At 42.3% G+C, this 25,139-nt stretch overlaps 1 protein-coding gene across 3 annotated transcripts in view; it reads right to left on the bottom strand.

Moving 5' to 3' along the window:
• The window catches only part of nup214 (nucleoporin 214), a 63,856-nt gene that overhangs the window by 12,335 nt on the left and 26,382 nt on the right, over positions 1-25,139 (bottom strand). For all 3 annotated transcript variants that reach the window (XM_052591666.1, XM_052591667.1, XM_052591668.1), the window contains exons 24-29: positions 22,116-22,218; positions 3,590-3,656; positions 3,323-3,401; positions 3,079-3,157; positions 2,775-2,827; positions 285-1,850 (exon numbers count right to left, since the gene is read on the bottom strand). In XM_052591666.1, coding sequence (XP_052447626.1) covers positions 285-1,850; positions 2,775-2,827; positions 3,079-3,157; positions 3,323-3,401; positions 3,590-3,656; positions 22,116-22,218 — 1,947 coding nt within the window. The remainder of the gene's footprint in view (positions 1-284; positions 1,851-2,774; positions 2,828-3,078; positions 3,158-3,322; positions 3,402-3,589; positions 3,657-22,115; positions 22,219-25,139) is intronic.

Raw genomic sequence — 25,139 nt, 5'->3', positions numbered from 1 at the left:
GAGATGTGCATGATAATCACATGAGATAATGTGCAAACCTATGAACACTGCAGGATGGTGGCTCTCGAGGAGCAGGGTTGGAGTATATGGTAATGTCCACCATCAGACAAGGATTTAGAAGTAGTATTTCAAAATTCTAACGAGCAACTAATGAGCAACTCTAATAAAGCAACCTCTTAGTTAGCACTAGCCCTATGCCTTATCCACTACACCTAATGTATAATTTCTACATCCTATTCCTTCCTGTCAGAATTTGTGAAAAAAAGAAAGAAAAGAAAACCCACTTGATTGTTGTCCAAAGCCGAATCCAGAGGAGGATGCTGTGGTGGTGTTGCTCCCAAATGTGGATCCCTGGCCAAAGCCTGAGCTGGACTGACCAAAGACAGGAGCGCTGCTCTGGCCAAAGAGCCCAGTTCCAGTGCTGGGTATGGAGCTGGTGCTGCTGGCTACAAATGAGAAGGAACTGGCACTGTTGGCGCTAGAGGATCCAAACAGTCCTCCTCCTCCTCCACTGCTGGTGGCTGATGTGGTGGAGGCTATAGCTGGCTGCCCAAACCCAGGATTTGCGCTAAATGCCGGCTGAGCAAAAGAGAAGCTGCTAGCAGTTCCAGAGGCGGCAGGCTGGCCAAAACCTGCACTTGCACTCTGTCCAAAGGCAGGTTTGCCAAAGCCAGAGGTGGTAGAATTGGTGCCAAAGTTGGTAGTTCCGAAAGCTGTGGTCTGAGTGACTGAAGAGGGTTGTTCGAAGACTGGGCCTGGTGTTGGAGCTGTGCTGGTGGTGATGGCAGCAGATGGGATGGAGGAGGCCACTGTAGCGACAACATTGGTAAGACTGATGGCTCCTACAGTCAGATTGCCTGTGCCACTTGAAGGTGGGGCAAAGATTGAGCCTGGTTTGTCGGACGCTGGAATTGAAGATGAGGTGGTTGCTGGTATCTCTTGGGGTAAAGGAGGGGCTGTGGAAGTGCTGGTGGTCTTGGGGGGAGGATCAGACACTGGCTCTGCTGCAGGAGACTCAGAAACAGGCACCAGGATCTCAGATGGTGGGGTAAGTGAGAGAGGAGGAGTGGGCGACACCCCAAGGGTTGGAGGAGATGGGGGCTTGTTGGAAGGAGCTTTAGTAGGCTCAGAACTGGTGGGAGCAGAGGCTTCAGTGACTGGTATGGCTGATGGAGCAATTAAGGTTGGTGGTTTAGGACTGGGTTCTGCTGGAGGTTCCTTAAGTTCAGTATCAGTGGAGGGAGCTGGCTCAGTTGAAGTCGTCGTCTCTGGCTGTAGGGACTTCATTGGAAGATTTAGCGTTTCTGACAAAGGTGCTTGCAGAAGACTACCGAAAGAAGTGGCAGCTGTAGAAAAGGAAGATGTTGAGGGAATGGTGAAAGTTGGCTTTACTGAAGGAGCAGTTCCCTCCTGTGGTTTAAAGGTGAATGGAGATGTGGCAAATCCTTGTGCTATAGTCATCTTTGGAGCATCTGCTGCAGCATCTGTTGATTCTGATAAACTTCCAGTTTCTGCAGCCTTGATTTGTGCAGAACCAAATTCAAATCCTGTAGATGAATTGCCAGGTGGTCCAAAAGAGAAACTCAAGGTGGTCTTGGGAGCTTCAGTTAGTTCTTCATTGTGGCCCACTCTTAAGCCAGAAAAGGAGCCGAGAGTTTCTCCAGCATTGCCCTGGGCTTTGGGAGCTTGAGAGAGTTTAGATGGCTCAGGAGGTGGTGTAGAGGAGCTCACGCTGTGTGCAGGAGATGCCAATTTTGGAAAAGGCACCTCAGACCCCACAGGACCAAACGCCATCTTTGTTCCCATGCTGCTTGCAAAAGAGAACTTGCCCGGTAGGCTAGAACTCTTTGCTATTTGCAAAAGTGCAAAAGGGGAAAAAGTCATTTAATAAGAGAGGTGTCACTACTAAACATTCAGCAAGTCCAAAACCTGCAGAGTTTTATCACACATTCTGCATTGAATTTGAGACTATTGGTCGAATTGTGCTAAATGGATTTCAACATGGGAAATGGTTTTACACAAAGCTGCAAATGCAACACTCTTATTAATTGGGGTCTAAATCAGTGGTTATCAATGTCCCCACTATTCACAACAATATTTCATGCCCGGCTTGCCCTTTTTAATTACCGTATTTTTCGGACTATAAGTCGCACTGGACTATAAGTCGCATTTATTTAGAACCAAGAGAAAACATAACCGTCTACAGCCGCGAGAGGGTGCTCTATGCTGCTTAGTGTAGGCCACAGGAGCACTGAGCAGCAGTGGCTGGAGACGGTAATGTTTTAACTTGGTTCATTTCTCTTAGTTCATGACAAATTAATTTTGATGAATAAGTCGCACCTGACTATAAGTCGCAGGACCATCCAAACTATGAAAAAAAGTGTGACTTATAGTCCGGAAAATACGGTAAATGAAATTAGGAGAGATCCATAGATGAAAGTAAGTAACTAAGATAATAATAATAAAAATAATATCATTTTTGAATTCCAGAAACTTGGGGCTGAGTTAAAAGAAAAACTCTTGATTTGTATTTGTTGTTTATTGCAAAGATTTTTTGTACATTTTAAATAAGTTTGTTAAGTTTGCTAAGGCCCCCTTGTGGGCCTCGGTCCCTGGTTGAGAACACATGCTCAAAACTATTTGGAGGTTTCTGCAGAATCTGGCAGTACTGAATCCTGGCCATTGACACAGAACATTTCTGACTAATACAGTGTTAAAAGTGAATAAGATCAAATGTTGGCATTTCTAAATGACACAAAACACATAGATGATACCTTGAGTGTTGTTGGTGTCCTGTGATTGAGAGGTGAAACTGAACCCTGATGACCTGTGAAACAGCAAACAGCAGACTCTGCGTCTAAACCACATACTGGAGTCCGTATTTATATTCAAACAATATAAAGACATTAGACATGCTTAATATTCCAGTATATCAGAAATGCTGCTGAAGAGACACAAGAGCAAAGTTGTATGAATAACATAGACTACATCAAGATAACCACTCATAATCATCAATAAAAATCATGAAGACCTGTACTGAGATTAAGGGGATCCCTGTAATAATGTTTGGTTACTTACGGAGCAGTAAATGAAAAGCTCTTCGAGTTCTTCTCACTGATGGATGAAGAAGCTCCTGCATCAGGTTTAGGAGCTCCACCTGTAGCAACCCAAACACAAACCAGTTCATTACTACGATCAAATCCTTACTCCATAGATGCTGGAGAATAAACTAAGTAGTGCGGCCCTCATTTCATCTGTTTAGCATTTATTATTCTTATACTATACTATTTGTACATATGTGGGAACTCTGAGTCACACTCACCAAACACAAGACTAGCTGATGTAGTCTGGGCTGGACCTGCCAGCGGTGCTGGGACCTTTAACACACCTTGAAATGAATTCTGCAAGTAAAAACAATGGTTACACCACATGGCAGATGTTTGTTCACTCTGGAGACTTTGTGCTCGTGATCTGTAAGAGGAAATCCTTGTTACTAACACTGAATTCTGATAAAAAGAAGTCTGACATTTCAATCAGCAGAAACTGTACTATTGTGACTGGTGTTTGGAGCAGCTCATGTGTGACTCACTTTATTGGCTTCCACCGTTGCCAGAACTTGCTGAACCATCTGAGCCGCAGGTGCTGGAACAGATGCGCTACACATAAAACAGAGACATGACAAGAGCTGAAACCATTTGTCTATACATTGTCAACAATAAAAAAATTGTCTACAAATATGTTTGGTTTCAAACAGTCATCTGATCTCATACAACCTAATGTAAGGGCCTGAAATAACATGTGTTTTGTCCAGTGTGCCACTTTAGCACAGGACTGTAATTAAATTCAGTAGAAGACACACATGGAGCTTATGAGAGTTTGAATGTAAACACAGTCGACCCAGGTGGTGCTGAGAGTGGCGTTTAGATGAATAAGTAAATATGTGCTGCACATTTTCCTCTCAATAACAAAACAGCAGATAAGAAAGCATCTGATCGTTGCGATATTGATTTAAAGCCAGCAGCTATACAGGATTTAATAGGGCAGTCACTAATGATTATTTTAGAAATCGAGTAACTCGTTGATTATTCTTTTTTTTTGTGGTAATAAAAACTTAAGTGGACAATAGACTTTAAAATGACTTAAAATACCTATATAATAGCAATTAGGCAATTATAATTGGTTCAAATAAGATATCAAAAGCAAATAATCACATGGTTACAATAAACAAAACAGTACATAATGTAATAAAAGAATATACATTTAACTTATGTAAATTATGTATTGTATCAAATGGCTGCAGGATAGAGCCAACAGCTGGAGTTGGAGGTGGTCCATGTATGTCAATTATAACTGTTTGTGTAGAGCAGCATTTACTGTGAACAGAGCTGCTCTGAAAAGTGCATATTAAACCCACAGCTTATATATTTATTTAATTGAATCGCAGCCTTTGTGAATTCACAGTAGCATTATGCTTTAATATGATTTGTAAACAATTTTTATACATTGTGCATATTTTGAAATAACAATGATTTTCATGGATTCTCATCCTTAGTATGTGGCACTTAAATGGCAAAATCCCATTAATCAACAATGGCAAAATGTAATCAATGTTTTTTATTTTTTATAATCAAGTACTCAAATTTAATCAAGGAATCTTGGCAGCCTGGTCTGATTACCGGTTTTAAGGTGTACAGCAATTTGAAAATTAAATATTAGTTTAGTGATTCACAGGATTGCTAAATCCCAGAAAAAAGGATTTATGTTCAAAACCACTAATATTAGAAGATTGGAAAAATGTTGCCTGGTCTGATGACTTTCGATTTTTGCTGCGACTTTCAGATGGTAGTGTCAGAATTTGGCGTAAAGAACATGGTGGTGGTGTAAGGGATATTTTCTTGGCACACTTTGGGCCCCTTAGTACCAATTGGCCATCGTTTAAATGCCACAGCCTGCCTGAGTATTACTGCTGACCATGTCCATCCCTTTATGACCACCATGTACCCATTTTCTGATGGCTACCTCCAGCGGGATAATGCACCACGTCACAAAGCTTAAATCATCTCAGACTGGTTTCTGAACATGACAATGAGTTCACTTTACTCAAATGACCTCCACAGTCACCAGATCTCAACCCAATAGAGCATCTTTGGGATGTGGTGGAACGGGAGATTTGCTTCTATAAGTCTGGCGAGTAAACAAAAAAAAAAAAACTTACTAGTGATTCTAGTGCCAATGGTGATTCAATTGCTAAGGTCTCCGTAGAGGGTTGTATATTGTATGGTCACCCTATTTAAGCATCACTTTCATGAGGGATTTCCATGAAGATCTATTGCTTCTGTGAGGCATATTTGAACTTTCTGCGTGAGGGCGCCCTCTGGCCATGAGTACGACAGGCATTACATGTGTTAAGCACTCTGCACCTCTTACACCACCCTTTTCTCCAGTGTAAAGGTGTTTTTTTTTCTACACAGCGAATACTTAAAAGGCTTATATTGTATATTAAAAGGCATATGCTCCTTTTTAATCATAATAGCATACAATTTTATAATAAAATCTTAGACCTTTCTAATGCATTATAGTTATAGGCCGTCTAATTTTTTTTCTTCTAATTATTATTACATCATTATTTTTATTCTTAAACTATATTTTTTATTTTAAATAAACATGTTATTACAATAATACTTTTTATTTGAATTTTTTTAGCAATTCTAATCATAACAATTATTAGTCATATTAATATTTAAACCTGGTGTTATTATAATTTTTTTTTCATTTGTAAAAAATTAATACAATCGAAAATAAAAAACACTTTACATTTTAAAATCCCTTTTAGACTTCCCCTCCAAAATCGCACAGCTCTACATGCTGGTGTCTGAATGTGTGTTTTATACGCTCTAGCACACTTGCTTTTGGCTTGAAGGAAAAGGGATAATGTGTGTGAAAAGCCCATATATATAGATGAATGGCTTTGTGTTTAGGGATGCTGGGATGCATCTGAGAAACAGTTTGAGCATTTGCACAAAAGAGGTCTGATGTTCTGCGTTCACGTTTCTTTTTCCTTCACGTCTGAGCCTGTGAGCATGAAGCTCATACACAGCACAGGAAGTCCACGTGGAAAGTGTCCTGCGGGCTGTTCAGGACAAATATCAGCCACCGTAGTGGCTTTTTCACGGTTCGGTTTGTTTCATGGTTTAAGAGTCACGGTTTTCGGTACAGTTCGGTATGTGCTATGTTTATGGAAAAACTATACTTTCTAATAAAAAAGAAGAAGGATATTATATCCAACTACAAGCAACAGCACAAATAAATACAATAGAGTAAAGCTGCAAACAATAAACAGTGATTTTCAGTTTTTTTTTGTTTTTTGTAGGTGTAGAATTAGTTTTAGGTACAGAAACTGAACAAAGTAATCAAATGTAAAACAGCATTGCATATTGGACTGTATAAATTAAAGATTATTCTTTATTATAGTTACAAAGTACTTTTTAATCAGGTGCAGTGAGTGATTTCTTTGTTGTTGCTGTTCGATTAATATGAAGCCTGTCACTTTAAAGAGCCAGTAAGATGAAAATTCTAAGCTTCCTATCACTGTTTATAAGTCCTGTACATTAGGTTTAAATCCATCCAAGGTTAAAAAACATTGTCATTTTGTCAAAATATCATTTTAAAATTACCTCAATTCTCAGAGATCCCCAAACGGTTCTCGCAAAGCTGTTCAAAAGATTCAGTTTCCTTAAACCCCACCATTCGGTAGCATACTGTGTTCTGATTGGTCAACTAACATAACCAGTTTGGATTGGTTGTTCCGCACACACCTCCACGGTAAACTATACGTTAGCATCTGTTTGGGGTGAATTATGTCTTATTCCTCTCATCGCGAAGCAAACACTAAAATAAAAAAACTTGAGTCTCGCTGCTTTTTCTTCTGTGTGGGTGTATTCAAGCTGCGCGCTTCAGTTTGAATCTGAATAGCGCGTTCAGCGCGGGGGCGTGGTCACATTAGATGTAAAACATCTAGACATGTAAAACAGACATTGCGTTGTTTTCATATGGATTACTTTATCACAGAATATCTGTTCGGCAGCACTTGTTTAGTTTTAAAGTAGACATGTCAAGCTTTCTATAGATATCTCTCTCATGTCTCTTCGTTGAGTTTTCACGGAGTTACACTTCATTTTAATGACGTGTTTGTACATGACGATCAGCACAAACAAAGGCTGCAGACAGCACACATACTGATAAGACGCTCGGGAGAAAACAGACACATAACTTCATAATCATACTACGCGTTGTGATTCGGAGATGCTCGTTGTTTTAAATAAAGTTGGTAATGAACCCTCTTTTATGGCCAAACACTTTGAAAATCCCGCTGTACTCGATTAGAAAAGCAGTCATCAGTGAAATGTTGTGAACACAACAAAAGGGATTTGTTGTACTGCTCTGGTATTGTGGTGAAAATGAATTTTAGCCATTGGTTCTTCTGAACTTCATTCTTTGGCAGTGAAAATAAAACACACTGTGTCCTCGACATGATGCTCTCACACCAACCAGAGCGTCTGTGTTGGGGGTGGGGCAGGTCAGAGTTCAGTTTCTCTGAAGACGGTCGGCGGAGATTATTATCCAAAGTGCTCCTAGTGACGTACATAGAGATGGGCAAAAGATTTGAAATCTATAACGACTCGTTTCAGCTATTCGGAGTCGACTCCTTACTTTAGAAGCCAATAACTTTATCAATCTTGTACTTTTTGGTTTGATTATTTGCACATTGTTTACACTGATGGACAGCTACATCATACACTGTAATACAGGTAATTTTTGATTTCCCATCTGTGTGGCTCTTTAAGAGAATGCAGTGATCCAGTGGCCTACGTTTAGCCGACCATGTATGCTGTAAGATACTTACCAAAACGGGCATTTTTACATAATTTTTGTCAGAATTTGTCCATTTAAACACAATACTAAAGAGAGAGCGTATTTTTGCGAGTTCTGAGGCGCGGGTTTGCGCGCTTCAGATGAGCGCATACAAAAATCTTCTCACTGCGTGTGCGAGCTCGCGTCCGCTGGCTCTTAAATGTGACACAGCTTAAATGAGTTTAGTTTAAATACATATTAACGTGTGCTGTTCAGGTCTCATCTGTGCACGCGCGATATCAGGACCCGGATGATGACGGAATAAATGACTGCTCATATTCCAGCATACTGCATTCGCATTGATCAAGAGTGAATGGTTTGTCCAGGGTTTTTTTTATTTTTATTTTTTTTCCCTCATCCCTATTGTTGTAATGTCTGGGAACCCAGAATGCACATCCATCAACAGAAACATATATTAGTTGAACCCAGTTTGTTTTACGTGCTATTTATAGCAAACCATATTTTCTGCTTTGTCAGATTTAAACTGAACCGCGGTCCCAAAAGGTTCGGGGTTTTTTTCAGGGAACCGTGCCACCCCTAGTATCTATCTATACACAAGTAACTATCAGTGAAGACAATAAGGCTCACTACAATTCAAGGACTATAACTATAATGATTAACTATCAAATTTTAATAATTGTTTTAATTCTATGATAATAGTTAAGCTCACATCACAGATACAACTATAACAACAGAGGAGCAATAATAATATAATTATTTTCAGAAAGATTTTTCTAGCTGATGAACGGTAAAAACATTGATAGCCAATCAGAATCAAGAAAGAGACTGCAGTTAATATGACTTCTTAGTTCACAGCACACAGGGTCAGGTTTAGAGTGTGATGCATTGTGACTTTGGCAGATGTATTTGATCATTGACATACTGCAGAAACAGGGTGACTACTGTGGTGGTCTGTGGCTCTGAACACAGCAGTGTTTGTGTGTGTGTGTGTGTGTGTGTGTGTGCACCTGTGTGCGGCCGCTGCCTCAGGCAGAGCAGTTTGAGTGTTAATAATACATGAGTCTGGGTTAAAGTTGCATGGGACATTCTGTCTTGTGCATTCACACACAGATGAGGCTTCTCCCTGCTCACAAGTAACACAACACTTAGAAACACACAGACATAAGATATGCCTCCACTGAGCTCGGACAGCACTAGTCATGCTGTCAGCACAGGAAATGATGTCAAATCATGTCACTCACAGTGCTGACCACAAACTCTCACATCCTGCTGTGTGTCAGTGCACAACACTGGACAAAAAAAACACTACACACTTACAACGAGGGGTGGGTGATATGGCAAAAATATCATATCATAAAAAACTAGATTTTATCATTATTCTTTGTTATGTTGGTTTTAATATTTTACAAGTTGTCTGAGCAGTAGAGCCAAATACTACTTAAAATAGTAATTTACCTATTTTAAAAACAAAGCCTTATTAGGTAACAAAATGTAAAATAAAAATGAATGGCAGACATTTAGGCCAAAGTGGGCAAAAAATAAATAAGGACAAAGATACAGATTACTATTACACATAATATACAAATAAAACAAACAAACAGTGCTTTATTTTTAAGGAACAGTAGGTGTATTTAGCAGTAACATTCAAGAAAGTCAAGAGCAGTGAGAGATTTTCTCTGTGTTTTGTTGTTTTATTAACGTTAAAGGGATAGTTCACCCCAAAATTAAAATGATATCATAATAATGTAAATGCTGAAAGAATGTTCATTTTTGGGTGAACTTTCCTTTTAATGACAAGTGGCAGCATGTTTAGTCTGCTGTCACTTTAAGACCTACATGCATCTAATATACAGGCATGCATCAGTTTCTCTGTTTACTTTCACTTTAGACATAACCAAGTGGGTTTTTATAGTAAACTGTGTTTTCAATACTATTAGTGCAATTAGATGTGTAACAATTGGCACATGTTGAGACGTGCTGCATTTGGTCGCGTGCTCTATCGCATACGTTGTCAGTGTTGTGCGCTTGCTTAGACCTTTGTTGTGCTAAACCGTAAAGTGCGTTCAAGTGCTAGCCAAGACAGTGTAAAGAAATACCCTTTGTGAGAAGCAGTTAAATCAGCGGGAGTTAAAAGCAGATCGTAAGTATTTATTTCTTGTCTCATTAGGGTTTAGTGCAGTTGTCGTTGCTAGGAAACACTTGTTTGTTTACGGTGTTGAGACGTGCTGCATTTGGTCTCGTGCTCTATCGCATACGTTGTCAGTGTTGTGTGCTTGCTTAGACCTTTGTTGTGCTAAACAGTAAAGTGCGTTCAGCTGAATTAAATTTCTGTTTTGTCGGGTATAAAAAAAAAGATTAGTATACCGCGGCAGCCCTCCTCCTCCTCGAAGACCGAAGAGTATAAAGATCATCGACTCTACCGTGCGACACCACTGGGCAGGGACACCGACAGGGAATATAAGTATGTATTGTTCTGATTACCGTATTTTCCAGACTATAAGTCACAGTTTTTTTCATAGTTTGGCTGGTCCTGTGACTTATAGTCAGGTGTGACTTATCAAAATTAATTTGATATGAACCGAGAGAAATGAACCAAGAGAAATGAACCAATAGAAAACATTACCGTCTACAGCCGCGAGAGGGCGCTCTATGCTGCTCAGTGCTCCTGGAGCCTACACTGAAAACACAGAGCGCCCTCTTGCGGCTGTAGACGGTTTTGTTTTCTCTTGGTTCTAAATAGTCCAGTGCGACTTATATATATATATATTTTTTTTTCTCGTCATGACGTATTTTTGGACTGATGCGACTTATACTCAGGTGCAACTTATAGTCCGAAAAATATGGTAATCTCCTTTTCCCTTCTCCTTGTTTCATTTCTGTTTCTGTTGTATTTTGTTTATAACCAATTCTTACAATGTGTTTCCAGATCCCTACTATCACTACCACTCGCAAACCACACATCACACAATTTAGGCAGCACATTCCTAACAACCTGCACACTTTGCCTGTATCTGCTAATACACTACTTTCTTTTTCTATTGGTCTCAGGAATTGCCAGTCTGCTGTAAACAAAGCCGATTTCATTACTTCTTTTATTAGTCATTCAAAGCTTAATCTCATGGCCTTAACAGAGACCTGGATCAAACCAGAGGACACTGCTACACCTGCAGCACTCTCCAATAATTTCTCATTTTCCCACTCCCCCCGTTTGACTGGAAGAGGTGGAGGTACTGGTCTGCTCATCTCTAATGATTGGAAATTTAATCCTTTACAATCTTTGGGTATCAACAGCTCCTTTGAATCTCATTCAATTACTGTTACCTACCCTCTTAAAATACATTTTGTAGTTGTCTATCGACCCTCAGGACCACTAGGTAACTTTTTGGATGAATTATATGTGTTGCTCTCAACCTTTCCTGAGGATGATACTCCCCTAGTTATGCTTGGAGATTTCAACATCCACCTAGATAAACCTCTGTTTGGCGATTTCCACACTCTGCTTGCCTCTTTTGATCTCAACCGAGTGTCAACTACTGCTACTCACAATCAGGCAACCAACTGGACCTTATTTATACACGAAACTGCTCTACTGATCATGTTCTGGTAACTCCACTGCACACGTCGGATCACTTCCTCCTCACTCTTAACCTCAACATGGTCCCTGACACATCACTTACCCCTCCACATGTCATCTTTCGATGTAACTTATGCACACTTTCACCTTCACGGCTATCTGCAATGGTTTCATCTTCACTTCCTTCCCCTAAACTGTTAGCATCTTTGGATGCTAACAGTGCTACTGATACTTTCTGCTTTACTCTTACATCTTGTTTAGACACTGTTTGCCCATTATCTTCCAGGCCAGCCCGTAACACCCCTTCTGCCCCTTGGTTATCTGATGTTCTACGTGAACACCTTTCTAAGCTAAGAGCTGCTGAAAGGGTGTGGCACAAATCCAAAAATACTACTGACCTTAATGTGTATCAGTCACTCCTATCTTCCTTCTCTGCTAATGTCTCCACTGCTAAAATGACATACTACCATAACAAAATTAACTCTTGTATGCTTTTTAAAACATTTTTCTTACTTCTTTGTCCTCCTCCTCCTGCTTCATCTCTAACAGCTGACGACTTTGCCATGTTTTTCATTAATAAAATTAAACACATCAGTGCACAATTTTCCACACCATAATCAGTCAAATGATGATCCTATTCTATCTAATCTCCCTCAAATAATTTCTCCTGCAGTTGTATCTGCACTCACTCGCATCAACAACACATTTAAACAGGCTCGTATAACTCCACAACTTAAGAAACCCATCTATTTTAGAGAACTACAGACCAGTTTCCCTTCTTCCTTTCATTGCAAAAACACTTTAACGAGCTGTGTTTAACAAAGTCTCTACATTTCTCACACATAACAACCTCCTTGACAGCAACCAATCTGGCTTCAGAAGTGGACATTCAACTGAGACTGCCTTGCTCTCAGTTGTTGAAGCTCTAAGACTAGCAAGAGCAGAATCCAAATCGTCAGTACTTATCCTGCTTGATCTGTCCGCTGCTTCTAACATGGTTAACCACCAGATCCTCCTATCAACCCTACTGGGAAAGGGCATCTCAGGAACCACACTTCAATGGTTTGAGTCTTACCAGATAGGTCCTTCAAAGTTTCTTGGATTGGTGAGGTGTCCAAGTCACAACATCTAACCTACTGGGGTGCCTCAGGGCTCAGTTCTTGGACCACTTCTCTTCTCTGTCTACATGGCATCATTAGGTTCTGTCATTCAGAAATATTGCTTTTCATACCACTGCTGTGCTGATGACACTCAACTCTACCTCTCATTCCATCCTGATAATCTGACGGTAGCTATTCGCGTCTTAGCTTGTCTAAAAGACATTTCTTGCTGGATGTTGGAAATTCAACACAACCTTGCCAAGACAGAACTGCTTGTGATTCCAGCAAACCCATCATTTCATCACAATTTCAACCATCATGTTAGGCACATCAACCATAACTCCTTCAAAAACAGCTAGAAGCCTTGGAGTTATGATTGATGATCAGCTGACTTTCTCGGACAACATTGCTAAAACTGTCAGATCCTGCAGATTTGCTTTATTCAACATCAAGAAGATCAAGCCCTTTCTTTCGGAACATGCTGCACAACTCCTTGTTCAAGCTCTTGTTCTGTCCAGGCTGGACTATTGCAATGCCCTCTTGGCAGGTCTTCCAGCCAGTTCTATCAAACCTTTACAATTAATTCAGAACGCGGCAGCAAGATTAATTTTTAATGAGCCAAAAAGAAAACACATCACAACTCTGTTTATCAATCTGCACTGGCTTCCAATAGCTACTCGCTTAAAATTCAAGGCATTGATGTTTGCCTACAAAACTACCACAAGCTCTGCACCCATTTACCTAAATTTGTTACTTCAAACTTAACGTCGCTTGATTGTGCCATCCCAAAGAAGCACAAAGTCACTTTTACGGACTTTTAAATTAAATGTTCCCTCCTGGTGGAATGACCTCCCCAACTCAATCCGAGCAGCTGATTCCTTAGCCATCTTCAAGAATCGGCTTAAAACTCATCTCTTCCATCTTTATTTGGCCCTCTAACTTTAACACTCATTATTCTAATTCTATTCTTTAAAAAATCTAACTACCTTTCTAATCTTTTTGTATTCTATTTTCTAAAGTTTCATAAAAAAAACAACAACCTGCAAACAAAAAAACACAAATAAATGCAATAGAATAAAGAGAGCTATGAAACTAAGTTTTTCAGGTTAAGTAAGTTTTTATTAAGGTAAGAAATACAACAGAAATGAATCAATTTTTGTAATTTTTTTAATCAAAAGGTGATTTGTGTAGTCTTCATTATAAAAATTAAATACAAATTAATGCTCACCATTAAAGTTATAAAACTTATTCAGTCAAGAGCAGAATGTGATTTTCTTTTCTTTTGTTCTTTGATTAACATGACAGACATCAGCAGGAATATTGGATTTAAGAGTTCATCCACGTACCCAATATACTGTTACACAACATGTGTTCCCTTTCTCAACTATTTACCGTTCCAAAAACGGGATACTTGCCTAGACTGGTATTTTGACTTAATTTTCTATGTATTTGAACGTTTTAGTGCAAATGCCACTCATTTTGGTATTTAAGGCACACAATTTAAGGATTTTTTGCTACTGGCCCAGATGGGCTAATTGCCCTGCTAACATTTTCACTGGCTCTGCCACAAAAAAATACAATAGTTTCCATTAACATTGTTTTCTAATAAATAAGCTTATATGTTTTTTCAGGCTTTACAAAGCAACAAAGCAGCGATCTCACTTCAGTCTCTCTTTGCATTTAGCCCTTATTTATCAAAAGTCTTACTATAAAAATACAACAAAACATTTTCTTACGACCTTACGTGAATTATTGAGACAAAAATGCATTATGAAGAAGAAAAGCACCTGCTATTAGTAGCATTGTAGCTAACGTTAGCATCTAGCTACAGCAGACAATTTATGAAATTATTAATACACTTTTACTCAAAACTCACTTTAAACCCCGATCGAGTGTTTATAATAACTTCCTTTAGCGATCAGGGATGGAATTTGGTCGTTTACTGTTGTAAAAATATATTATATGTAGCCTTTTTCATCGCTGCACAAGTTAGCATTTCCCATGTACATTTTCGATTTTTTTTTATAAAAACGCCCCAGATCTCAAGAAATTCTCATACCAAGCTTTACTATCGTAATCGCCGGTTTATTATTTGGATATTTCGTGTGTACAGAGGTGTTTCAGTGTTGTTCTCTTTCAAGCATACGTTTCGGTGTCTCACTATGGGATACGCCCCTTCCGCGTATTCCTCAGAAGCCCAATACCATTACGCCAGCCCCAATTGGCTGGCAGTCATGACGTTGCGTCAGGGAGTGGCTCCCTCCTCTTGGTATAAAAGGAGCGACGCAACGTCATTACGACATTCAAAAACCTCTTCTCGCTTCACACCAGAAGCCTACCTAACTCTGATAGCCATCAACTGGTCTCCACGCTGGTTGCTGGCTTATCATTCTGGTACTGTGCTTATAGTCGATCTGTTGGCCACCACGCCGCTTTCGCCTACCCCTCAATCGGCATTCCAGCTCATTGTTAGGGTCATTCAGTACCGCAACTATGGCTGCAGCAATGCAGACTAACGTAGCTAGCGAGGGAGATCCGCGGCTTTGCTCATGCGGGAACAAGATCTCATGCAAAGACACACACCAGGTCTGCTCTGCATGTCTTGGGCTGAAACATGCTCAAATGGCGGTCGATAGTCCCGGATCCTGTGAGCACTGCGCGCGTTTCACCATGAAGAGCCTCCGTCGCAGGTTAGCACGCCAAGCTAGCTTGTCTGGCCATGATCCCCTCATGTCAGCTAGTCCCGCTCCGGTTTCCGCCCCTCAGGTACCTATTCCTGTAGAGCTGCCCACCACGGCAACCCTATCGTGGGGCGAACAACTGGATGTATGCGCCCCTCTGGCCGGTGTCCTCAGCACGGACGAGGAGGAGGAGGAGGGCGCGTTTGAGTTTGAGGAAGAGGGGCAATCGGATTTCCTTCTCTCTGAAGAGGAGGAAGATTTCGAGGATTCCCCTTTTCTCCCCCCTGCGCAATCGGCACAATCCCTCGCTACGGCGGGATCCACGGAGGAGGCGGGCGGGGCACCATCCTCTCCGCTTCTTAGTGTGGATCTGCAAGACGTGTGCAAACGCGCTGCAGAGAAACTCAATATTCCGTGGCCGACCGTAATAGCTGAGACTGCAAAGTCGCGTTATGAGGGGAAGAGGCTGCCGAGAGCTAAACGGGCAGCGAGACAACTCCTTCCAGTCTTTCCAGAGCTTCTGGAAGAGGTTTCTGTCACCTGGAAGGACAACCCTTTTACTAGTAAAATGCCCGTGCAAGGGGGATCTGCGCTCGACGTGGAGGGTATGGAGAAGCAAGGCCTTCTTCGCATGCCCCCCATGGAGCCTTTAGTTGCAGCGCATCTGCATCCAAGGCGTACGGCGGCTGCAAACCCAACGTTGCCATCAAAAGCGGACCGCTTCCAGTCAAGCATGACGGAGCGCGCTTACAAAGCAGTCGCTCTCTCAGTCCGGGCCATGAACGCCATCTCTCTGTACCAGGCGGAGCTACAAGACGAGGTGTCTGCCACGCCAAGTCAGACACAGTGGGAAGAAATCTGTGTTGTCACAGATCTCTCGCTCCGTCTTCAGAGATGTGCCGTTCAGGCTGCGGGCAAGGCCATGGCCACAATGGTCATTCAGGAGAGAGGACGCTGGCTTAATTTGGCGAATCTCTCCGACAGAGAAAAGGAAGCCATCTTAGATGCACCGGTCGTCGCAGAAGGCATTTTCGGTTCAGCGCTGACACGGATGCAGAAGAGATGCGAGGAGAAGAAAAGGGATGATGAGGCCTTGCAGCTCTGCATGCCCAGAAAGACGCAAACCGCGCCCCCACCACCTCCTCGGCAGACGTTTGCGCAGGCTACAGCTCGCCCACCCCCCAGCTTTCGCATTCCTAGGCGACAGAGACCGCGTGTGAATGCAACAACGGTTCAGAGCGGCGCACCAGAGCAGAAACCCGCCTGGCCCAGAAAAAATTATCCGCCCGCGACAGCTCAGACGGTCCAGCCGGCCCCTCACCCTACCCAGGTGATGAGGAGGAAGAAAAAGGCCGTTTGAGGGGGTCTTCCTGAGGGAAGGGGGCTCACAGCCCCCCCGTTCACTTGTCCCCGACCCTCAGTTGTTCAGCATTCAACGGAAAACGAGTTCAGTTGTTTACAGATGTTCTGTGGGGAAACCAGAGCCAAGTTGGTCCAGGGGATGCAGAGCAGTGAAGAGAACGAGAGACGATGCAGTGGTGTACACCCACCCACTAGTCACAAGCACTTTACATGCTCAAAGTTCAATAAAGTTTTCACTGTTTCCCCCACAAATGTTGCAAAACATAATGCCCCAAAAAATGTTGCAAAACACTTTGTCAGAACACAGCGTAACACCACCTCGTGGAGTCATCGCTCCGCTGAAGGTGGTGAGCCACATAAACTCTGTCCAAGCGATAAGTGTTCGCGCATGCGCAGTACAGACCACAAACCCGTTTTCAACTCGGCCATACGATGGCGCCGGAACGCTGCAAATAAACTATTGGCGAGAATGCACGCAGTCTCGTTGGGTGCTGAGAACAGTACAAAACGGTTACAGACTGCAGTTTGCAACTTCTCCCCCGCAGTTCAAGGGAATCATTTATTCTCAGGTGCGGGGAGCATTAGTACATGTTCTTCAGGAAGAGATTACCTCACTGTTGAACAAAAAGGCAATAAGAGTGGTCCCACCCGAGGAAAGTCACAATGGGTTTTACTCGAGATACTTCCTAGTCCCGAAAAAAGGGACTCGAGCTCTCCGCCCCATATTAGATCTTCGCACACTGAACAAATACCTAAGGAAGTACAAGTTCAGAATGCTCACCCATTCTACACTTCTGAAACTGGTGCGCCCAGGCGATTGGTTTACATCAATCGACCTGAAAGATGCATATTTTCACATAAAAATATATCCACCCCACAGGAAATTTCTGAGGTTTGCATTCCTTGGCGTGGCATACGAATATCTAGTCCTTCCCTTCGGCTTATCTCTCAGTCCGAGGGTATTTGTGAAATGTACAGAAGCGGCCCTAGCTCCGCTCAGGGAAAAAGGCATTCGTCTCGCTACTTACATAGACGACTGGCTGGTGACGGCTCAATCAGAGCACAAAGCGAGAGATCACACAGCCATGCTCCTAGTACATCTACAAAAACTGGGATTAAAATTAAACACCGAAAAGAGTGTTTTAGTTCCCAGACAGTCAATAACGTATCTGGGGTTGTTACTGGACTCAGTGACATTCAGAGCGCGACTGTCAGAGGGGAGAGTAATACAATTTACGAAATGCCTGGCCGAATTTCGGAAGGGGAACAATGTTTCTTTTCGCACATGCCTCAGACTATTAGGTCTGATGGCCTCAGCTCTAATAGTCATTCCCTTAGGCAGACTATTTATGAGAGAGTTTCAACGCTGGGTAGCTTCTCTGAGACTAGACCCGTTACGGCACTCCCGGAGGAGAGTGAGAGTGACGTCCGCCGCAGTCTTGGCACTGCGTCACTGGCGGCGCCCGTGCTTTCTGGTACAAGGGGCACCGATGGGCGTTGTCCAGACCAGGAAGGTCATAACGGCGGACGCGTCGTTGTCCGGTTGGGGGGGCATTCACGAGGGCAGGGCAGTGAACGGGAGATGGGGTCCCCATCTGAGCCACTGTCACATAAACTACTTGGAAATGCTGGCCGTCTTTCTGACGTTGAAGCATTTTCTTCCTTTTCTGAAAGGACATCATGTTCTCGTGAGAACGGACAACACTACAGTTGTGGCATACATAAACAGACAGGGAGGTCTCAGATCACTCCCTTTACACATGTTGGCACGCAAACTGATTTTGTGGAGCAATGCCAGTCTTTTATCCCTGAGAGCTACACACGTACAAGGCATAATGAACCGGGGTGCGGATATGCTGTCCAGGGGAAATCCCCTTTATGGAGAGTGGAAGCTGAACACGGAAGTGGTTGGCCAAATTTGGAGCATTTTCGGCAGAGCGACAGTGGATCTGTTCGCGTCACAGGACAATGCTCAGTGCCCTCTGTTCTTCTCTCTGAAGGATCAGAGCGCGCCTCTAGGAATAGACGCACTAGCGCACGAGTGGCCTCGCGTTCTCCTGTACGCGTTCCCACCGATTGCGTTGATATCTCCAGCCCTTCACAGAGTGAGGGAGGAGGGGCTGAGAATGATACTGGTGGCTCCGCGGTGGCCGGGGAAATTTTGGCTGGCGGAGATCATACATATGCTGTACGCAGAGCCGTGGTCCCTGCCACTGTGCAGGGATCTGCTGTCACAGGCGGGGGGGGAGATATTTCATCCTCATCCAGAACGCCTGGCACTGTGGGCCTGGCCAGTGAATGGCTAAATATGAATGCAGCTGGTCTGCCAGACAGTGTCATCAGAACCATACAGAATTCCAGGGCCCTGTCCACTCGGTCATTCTACGAATGTAAATGGGGCGTGTTTGAGCGTTGGTGCGCGGCTAGACACGTAATCCCTTTTCAGTGTTCAGTGGCAGTTATCCTATCGTTTCTGCAGGATATGATAGATCAGGGTAAGGCATTCTCAACAGTAAAGGTGTTTCTTGCCGCAATATCTGCCTGTCATGTAGGTTTTGATAACAAAACTGTGGGGCAGCACCCTTTGGTATGCCGGTTTATGAAGGGTGCGCGTCGCGCTTTGCCAGTCTCGAAACCGATCTCTCCGTCATGGGATTTGGTTCTGGTGCTTGATGCGCTTTCTGTGTCTCCATTTGAGCCACTGGACAAAGCTGACCTGAAATTATTGTCGTTTAAGACGGCGCTGCTGTTAGCTTTGGCTTCAGCGAAGCGCGTAAGTGAAATTCACGCACTTTCTGTGAATTCAGCGTGTACGCAATTTATGCCAGGGGACGCAGGGGTGCTTTTGAAACCTAATCCTGTTTTTATGCCCAAAGTGGTCAATTCTATTGTTCCTCTCAAGTTAAGAGCCTTTAACCCACCGCCTTTTGCTTCAGCAGAACAGCAAAGGCTGAATACGTTGTGTCCGGTGCGTGCTCTGCGCATTTACACTGAGAGGACTAAAGTGTTCAGAGAGAGTGATCAGCTGTTTGTGTCTTGGGCGAAGCCGCGTACGGGGAAGCCGATTACTAAACAGCGTTTATCCCACTGGATAGTGGAGGCAATTTCTCTTGCATATTCCAGTAAGGGTCTTACGCCTCCGTCTGGTTTACGTGCTCATTCAACAAGAGGAATGTCAACGACATGGGCCCTCTTTAAGGGGGTCACGTTACAAGATATCTGTGAAGCGGCGAGTTGGTCCTCACCGCACACATTTGCGAGGTTCTATAAACTGGATGTTACAGCTCAAACGTTTGCACATGCCGTTTTGAGCGTTGGATCTTAAGTGTTGACCAGCCCTATATTAGTGTTTTTGGTTGGCAGGAGACTTCGAGACAGGCTATCTGGCAATACGGGAGTTAGGATATCCCATAGTGAGACACCGAAACGTATGCTTGAAAGAGAACAATAGGTTACTTGCGTAACCCCGGTTCTCTGATAGCATTAAGTGAGGTGTCTCACCAGAACACCCTCCTTGCTGTGTGAAGCGAGGAAGAGGTATGCTTGTTTTGAATGTCGTAATGACGTTGCGTCGCTCCTTTTATACCAAGAGGAGGGAGCCACTCCCTGACGCAACGTCATGACTGCCAGCCAATTGGGGCTGGCGTAATGGTATTGGGCTTCTGAGGAATACGCGGAAGGGGCGTATCCCATAGTGAGACACCTCACTTAATGCTATCAGAGAACCGGGGTTACGCAAGTAACCTATTGTTTTGGCCAGATAACTACCAGGAAGTGTGCAGGAAGCATGTGACACGATGGGGCGGTGTCCAGATATGAAACTCTAAGATTGACACTTGCAAGGCCCAATCAGAGTCTGAGTCACACACCGCACGAGCTGTGACTACTGCACGCACACACAGATCGCTGGGAGAGGCTGTTTATCATCAGATCATCAGATAAATATATCCATATATCTCCGCAGATATGCATCTTTTGTCTATAAATCCTTATTGACGCTGTTCAGTGAGTCTATGTGAACACAAATAAACCGCTGCTGACCTGACTGAATATGAGTGAGTGATTAATTTCTATTCAAAATGTGGCATAATACGGATTTATTATTTTGCACTTCTGACATAAATCACTAAATATCTGTCACTGCAACAATGTTTTATCAAAATATTGGTCAAATATCGAAACTAGAGTCTTTAAACTTTCAATTGATGCACAGTTTGTCCAGATGAAGTAAGACAGTGATGTTTAATGTGCTGTGAAAGTGAAACAATAATAAACTGGGGCCGTCGGCGATGTTCGCACGTAAAGGGGATAACCACATCACTTGCAGCCCTTAAATGGCACTTTACGGTCATTATAGAGAATCAATGCACATGGGAAGGGAATGAATGAAGTGTGTTTGGCTCGAGATAATAAATAAATAAATAAATACACGTGTGTATATGTATATATGTGTGTGTCTGGTGTGTTTAAAGAAATACAGCTGAAAGATCATTACAATAAACAATCCTGAGAGCTTGTGGTGTGAACTGCTCCATTGTTTTGAAGCGTTGCTCGCTTTATTTAAGGTGCTGCCACTGCCATAATGTCTCCCGAGGTTCAAGCTGAGGCTAGGACCACACTCCGCCATTTGAAAATGCATGGCTGATGTTATAGTTACTGTTAACATCAACAACTATAGCTGTAATAACTATTACAAAAATATAAAGAACTAAAATGTTAACAATATTTGAAGTAACTATAATGCAATTGGTTATAATAATGTTAATGACAACTATAACTATTAATAAATATATCAGTAAGTTAACTATAAAAATAACTATAACATTAATAATACTGACGACTATAGCAATAACTAAAACAGCAAACAGTAATGTGCTGTGTTCTGTGATGGACAGATTTGTGTGGTCATGTGACCATCCAGTCCAGCAAATGTGAAATGTTATTTTATGAATATTCAAAGCTATTCTAGCTTTAATCTTTTAATGTGCGCTTCTGCAGTTAAATGAGAGCTGCTGTTGGTCACATAGGTCAACACAAGAGTCCAGCTGCTGTTGTTCATCATGCACCGCTGCAGATAAGAGGGTCTGAGCGTGCTCACATTTGTGGTCTAAATGCACCCCTGAGGGCAGATGAGCTCATGTGAAAGGATAAAACGGGACACTGTACACATGAATAGCCCATAATAAATACAGACCCTGATGTCTCCCTCATTTTAGACACAGAGAAAGAGGATTTCTCACACACACACACACAAGCAGTCAGCACAGCAAATGAACATTAGATTTGTTCTAAGTACATGCTTATGCTGTGCATAATAAGCGTGTGTGATTTGTGGTGTGAGCTCTGCGTCATAGTGAATGAACTATCACAGTTATACAAACACAAAAACAACCCAGAATAATGCATATTGCATGCATTTTCAATCAGTACTTACGCAGCGCTTCCAGCGGCGCTTTAGTCAGTGTGAAAAATCATACAAACAGCCCATAATTCCCCTGCCGTGGTTGCAGTGTTAAGGTCTCTTACCTGATGATGGTGGACACAGGTATTGGCGGACCTTTATCCTTCAGTTCCTGTACGTTTACCACCTGAGGAACCATCTTGAGTGTAGACTCTGTTAGAGATGCTCCTGAAGAAAATGACAGACATACTATAACAAACAAATGAATAATTGTGCGTAGCCCACAGCAGCAGATACATTTTCATGAAGGGATATTCTGACATTAAATTTGCTCATCAGATTTACATTTACATTCAGTAAAAACTTTTATCCAAAGTGACTTACAAATGGGGACAATGGAAGTAATCAAAATCAACAAAAGAGCAATGATATGCAAGTGAAAAAAGAAAAGATAGAATACAAAAGAGTAGAGAAGCTAGTGTTAGTTTCTTTCTTAAAAAAAAAAAAAAAAAAAAAACAGACAATGTGTTAATAAATAAACAGAGTGCACATCTAAAAGAGTATAATTACTTTATTATTATCTTTTTTTAGTAGAATTAGAATAGAGTGTGCTAAGGTTAGAGCATCAAATAAAGATGGAAGAAATTCGTTTTTAGCCGATTCTTGAAGATGGTCGGATTGAATTGGGTAGGTCATTCCATCATGAGGGAACAATCAATTTAAAAGTCTGTGAAAGTGATTTTGTGCTTCTTTGGGATGGCACAATAAAGTGATGTTCACTTGTAGCCAGCTTCTAGAGGGCACATAAATCTGAAGTAATGAATTAAGGTAATGGGGTGCAGAGTCAGTAGTGGTTTTTTAGGCAAACATTAGCGTCTTGAATTTTATACGAGCAGCTACCGGTAGCCAGTGCAAAATGGTAAAGAGAGGTGTGGCATGCATCCTTTTTGGCTTGTTTAAAATGAATCTTGCTGCCACGTTCTGGATTAATTGTAAAGTTTTGATAAAACTGGCTGGAAGACCTGCCAAGAGAACATTGCAATTATTCAGCCTACACAGAATAAGAGCTTGAACAAGGAGTTGTAAAGCAAGTTCCGAAAGAAAGGACCTGATCTTTTTGATGTTGAATAAACCAAATCTGCAGGACCAGGCAGTTTTAGCAATTTGGTTTGAGAAAGTCAGCTGATCATCAATCATAACTCCAAGGCTTCTGTCTGTTTTTGAAGGAGTTATGGTTGATTTGCCTAACTGGATTGTGAAATTGTGATGAAATGATGGGTTTGATGGAACCAAAAGCAGTTCTGTCTTGGCAAGGTTGAGTTGAAGGTGTTGATCATTCATCCAGCAAGAAATGCCAAGCTACACAGACAAGCTGAGATGCGAGCAGCTATCGTCGGATCATCAGGATGGAATGAGAGTTAAGTGTCATCAGCATAGCAGTGATATGAAAAGCCATGTTTCTCAATGACAGAACCTAGTGATGCCATGTAGACAGAAAGAGAAGTGGTCCATGAACAGAGCCCTGAGGCACCCCAGTAGTTAGATGTCGCGACTTGGACACCTCACCTTTCCAAGACACCTTGAGGAACCTATCCAAAAGAGAAGACTCAAACCACTGGAGTTCGGTTCCTGAGATGCCCTATGTCAATAGGGCTGACAGAAGGATCTGGTGGTTATACGTGTCAAAAGCAGCGGACAGATCCAGCAATATAAGTATTAAAGGTTTGGAATCTGCTCTTGCCAGTCTTAGGGCTTCAACAACTGAGAGCAAGGCAATCTCGGTTGAATGTCCACTTCTGAAACCAGACTGGTTGCTGTCGAGGAGGTTCTGTGTGAGAAAGCCAGAGACTTGGTTGAACACAGTGTGTTTTTCCATTGCAAAAACACTTGAACAAGCTAAGGATTAATGAGCTCCTGGATTAATGAATATTAATAAGGGTTTTGTGCATTTGCTCAAACTGATTTACAATAATCGAAACATGGACAATAATAGGTGAGCGCCAACCAATGAGATTGCTGTTTGCGCATTTGCTCCGCCCACTACTGGAAATCCTGGCAGTTCTTAAAAGCTGAAGGATTCCAAAAGAATGTTGTTATTTTGACAGGAAAATATAACAATACACTAGAGCAGTGGTTTTCAACCTGTGGGCCGCGCCCCCTTAGTGGGTCGCCAATTACTATTAAAACAAATAATAATATCGTTAATATATGTAAAAATGTCTAAGTCATAACATAATTACATAATTTCATAATATACTGTCTACCCTGCTGAGCTCTGCCTGGATCTGGTTTTCCCGTTTCACACACTGTCTGTGATGCGCCTTTTTCCCGAGCCCATGTTAACAGATCAGAGCGTTCACACTGCACGCGGTAAAAGGTTAGAAATAAAAACGTGCGAAAATAATTGATATCTAGCACATGAGCATAGAGACAGTTGTGAGTACACAAGACGCAGTTTGATTGAGATGAGACACGTTTTAAGTTCTTGCACTCTCCCCGGGCGAGAACAGCATGTATCTGAGCAAGCACGTCTGGTTTTGTGACAGAGCAAAGGAAATCTGCGTGCAAACAGAGAGATTCGCGATCGTGCATTATTTTAATGTGCTTTCGCGTTACATTAATGTGCTCTCGCTGCTGCTTCTGCACCGCTTACACATACTGTACACACTGCAGACGGAGTAACCTACATGTGAACCCCTGCTGTAAAGCATATGTGTGAGTCAAAATTGTGATTAAAATCGAAATCGCAAAAAAGGTTTTTTTTGTCCGTTTCGCACAGCCCTATTTCATTCAATAAATACAGTTAACAATCTAGCTTCTGAGTACTAAGTTATTAACCCAACAACAGTTAGTTAATTCTTTTGCAGTGGGATGCGCAAACATATGTGTTTGGTTGTGTGGGCCGCGAGCTGAAAAAGGTTGGGAACCACTGCACTAGAGTTTACGGTACGTCAAATTCAGGTGCGTTGCACATCCATTCAGATGAATTGAAAAACGTACTCTGTTACTTAACGTAACCTCGGTTCTCTGAGATACAGAAACGAGTACTGACGAGTTTGATCGGGTTCGGTCTTAATTTAGATCATCTTACACGGGCTCGGGTCGGGCTCGGTCTTGCGCTCCGGTTTGCGAGTTAAACGATGTGATGT

The sequence above is a fragment of the Carassius gibelio genome, chromosome A5 (assembly GCF_023724105.1).
Source record: "Carassius gibelio isolate Cgi1373 ecotype wild population from Czech Republic chromosome A5, carGib1.2-hapl.c, whole genome shotgun sequence".
Lineage (NCBI taxonomy): Eukaryota > Metazoa > Chordata > Actinopteri > Cypriniformes > Cyprinidae > Carassius > Carassius gibelio.
Note: the sequence above shows the minus strand (reverse complement) of the source record. Positions and strands in the feature narration are given on the sequence as shown.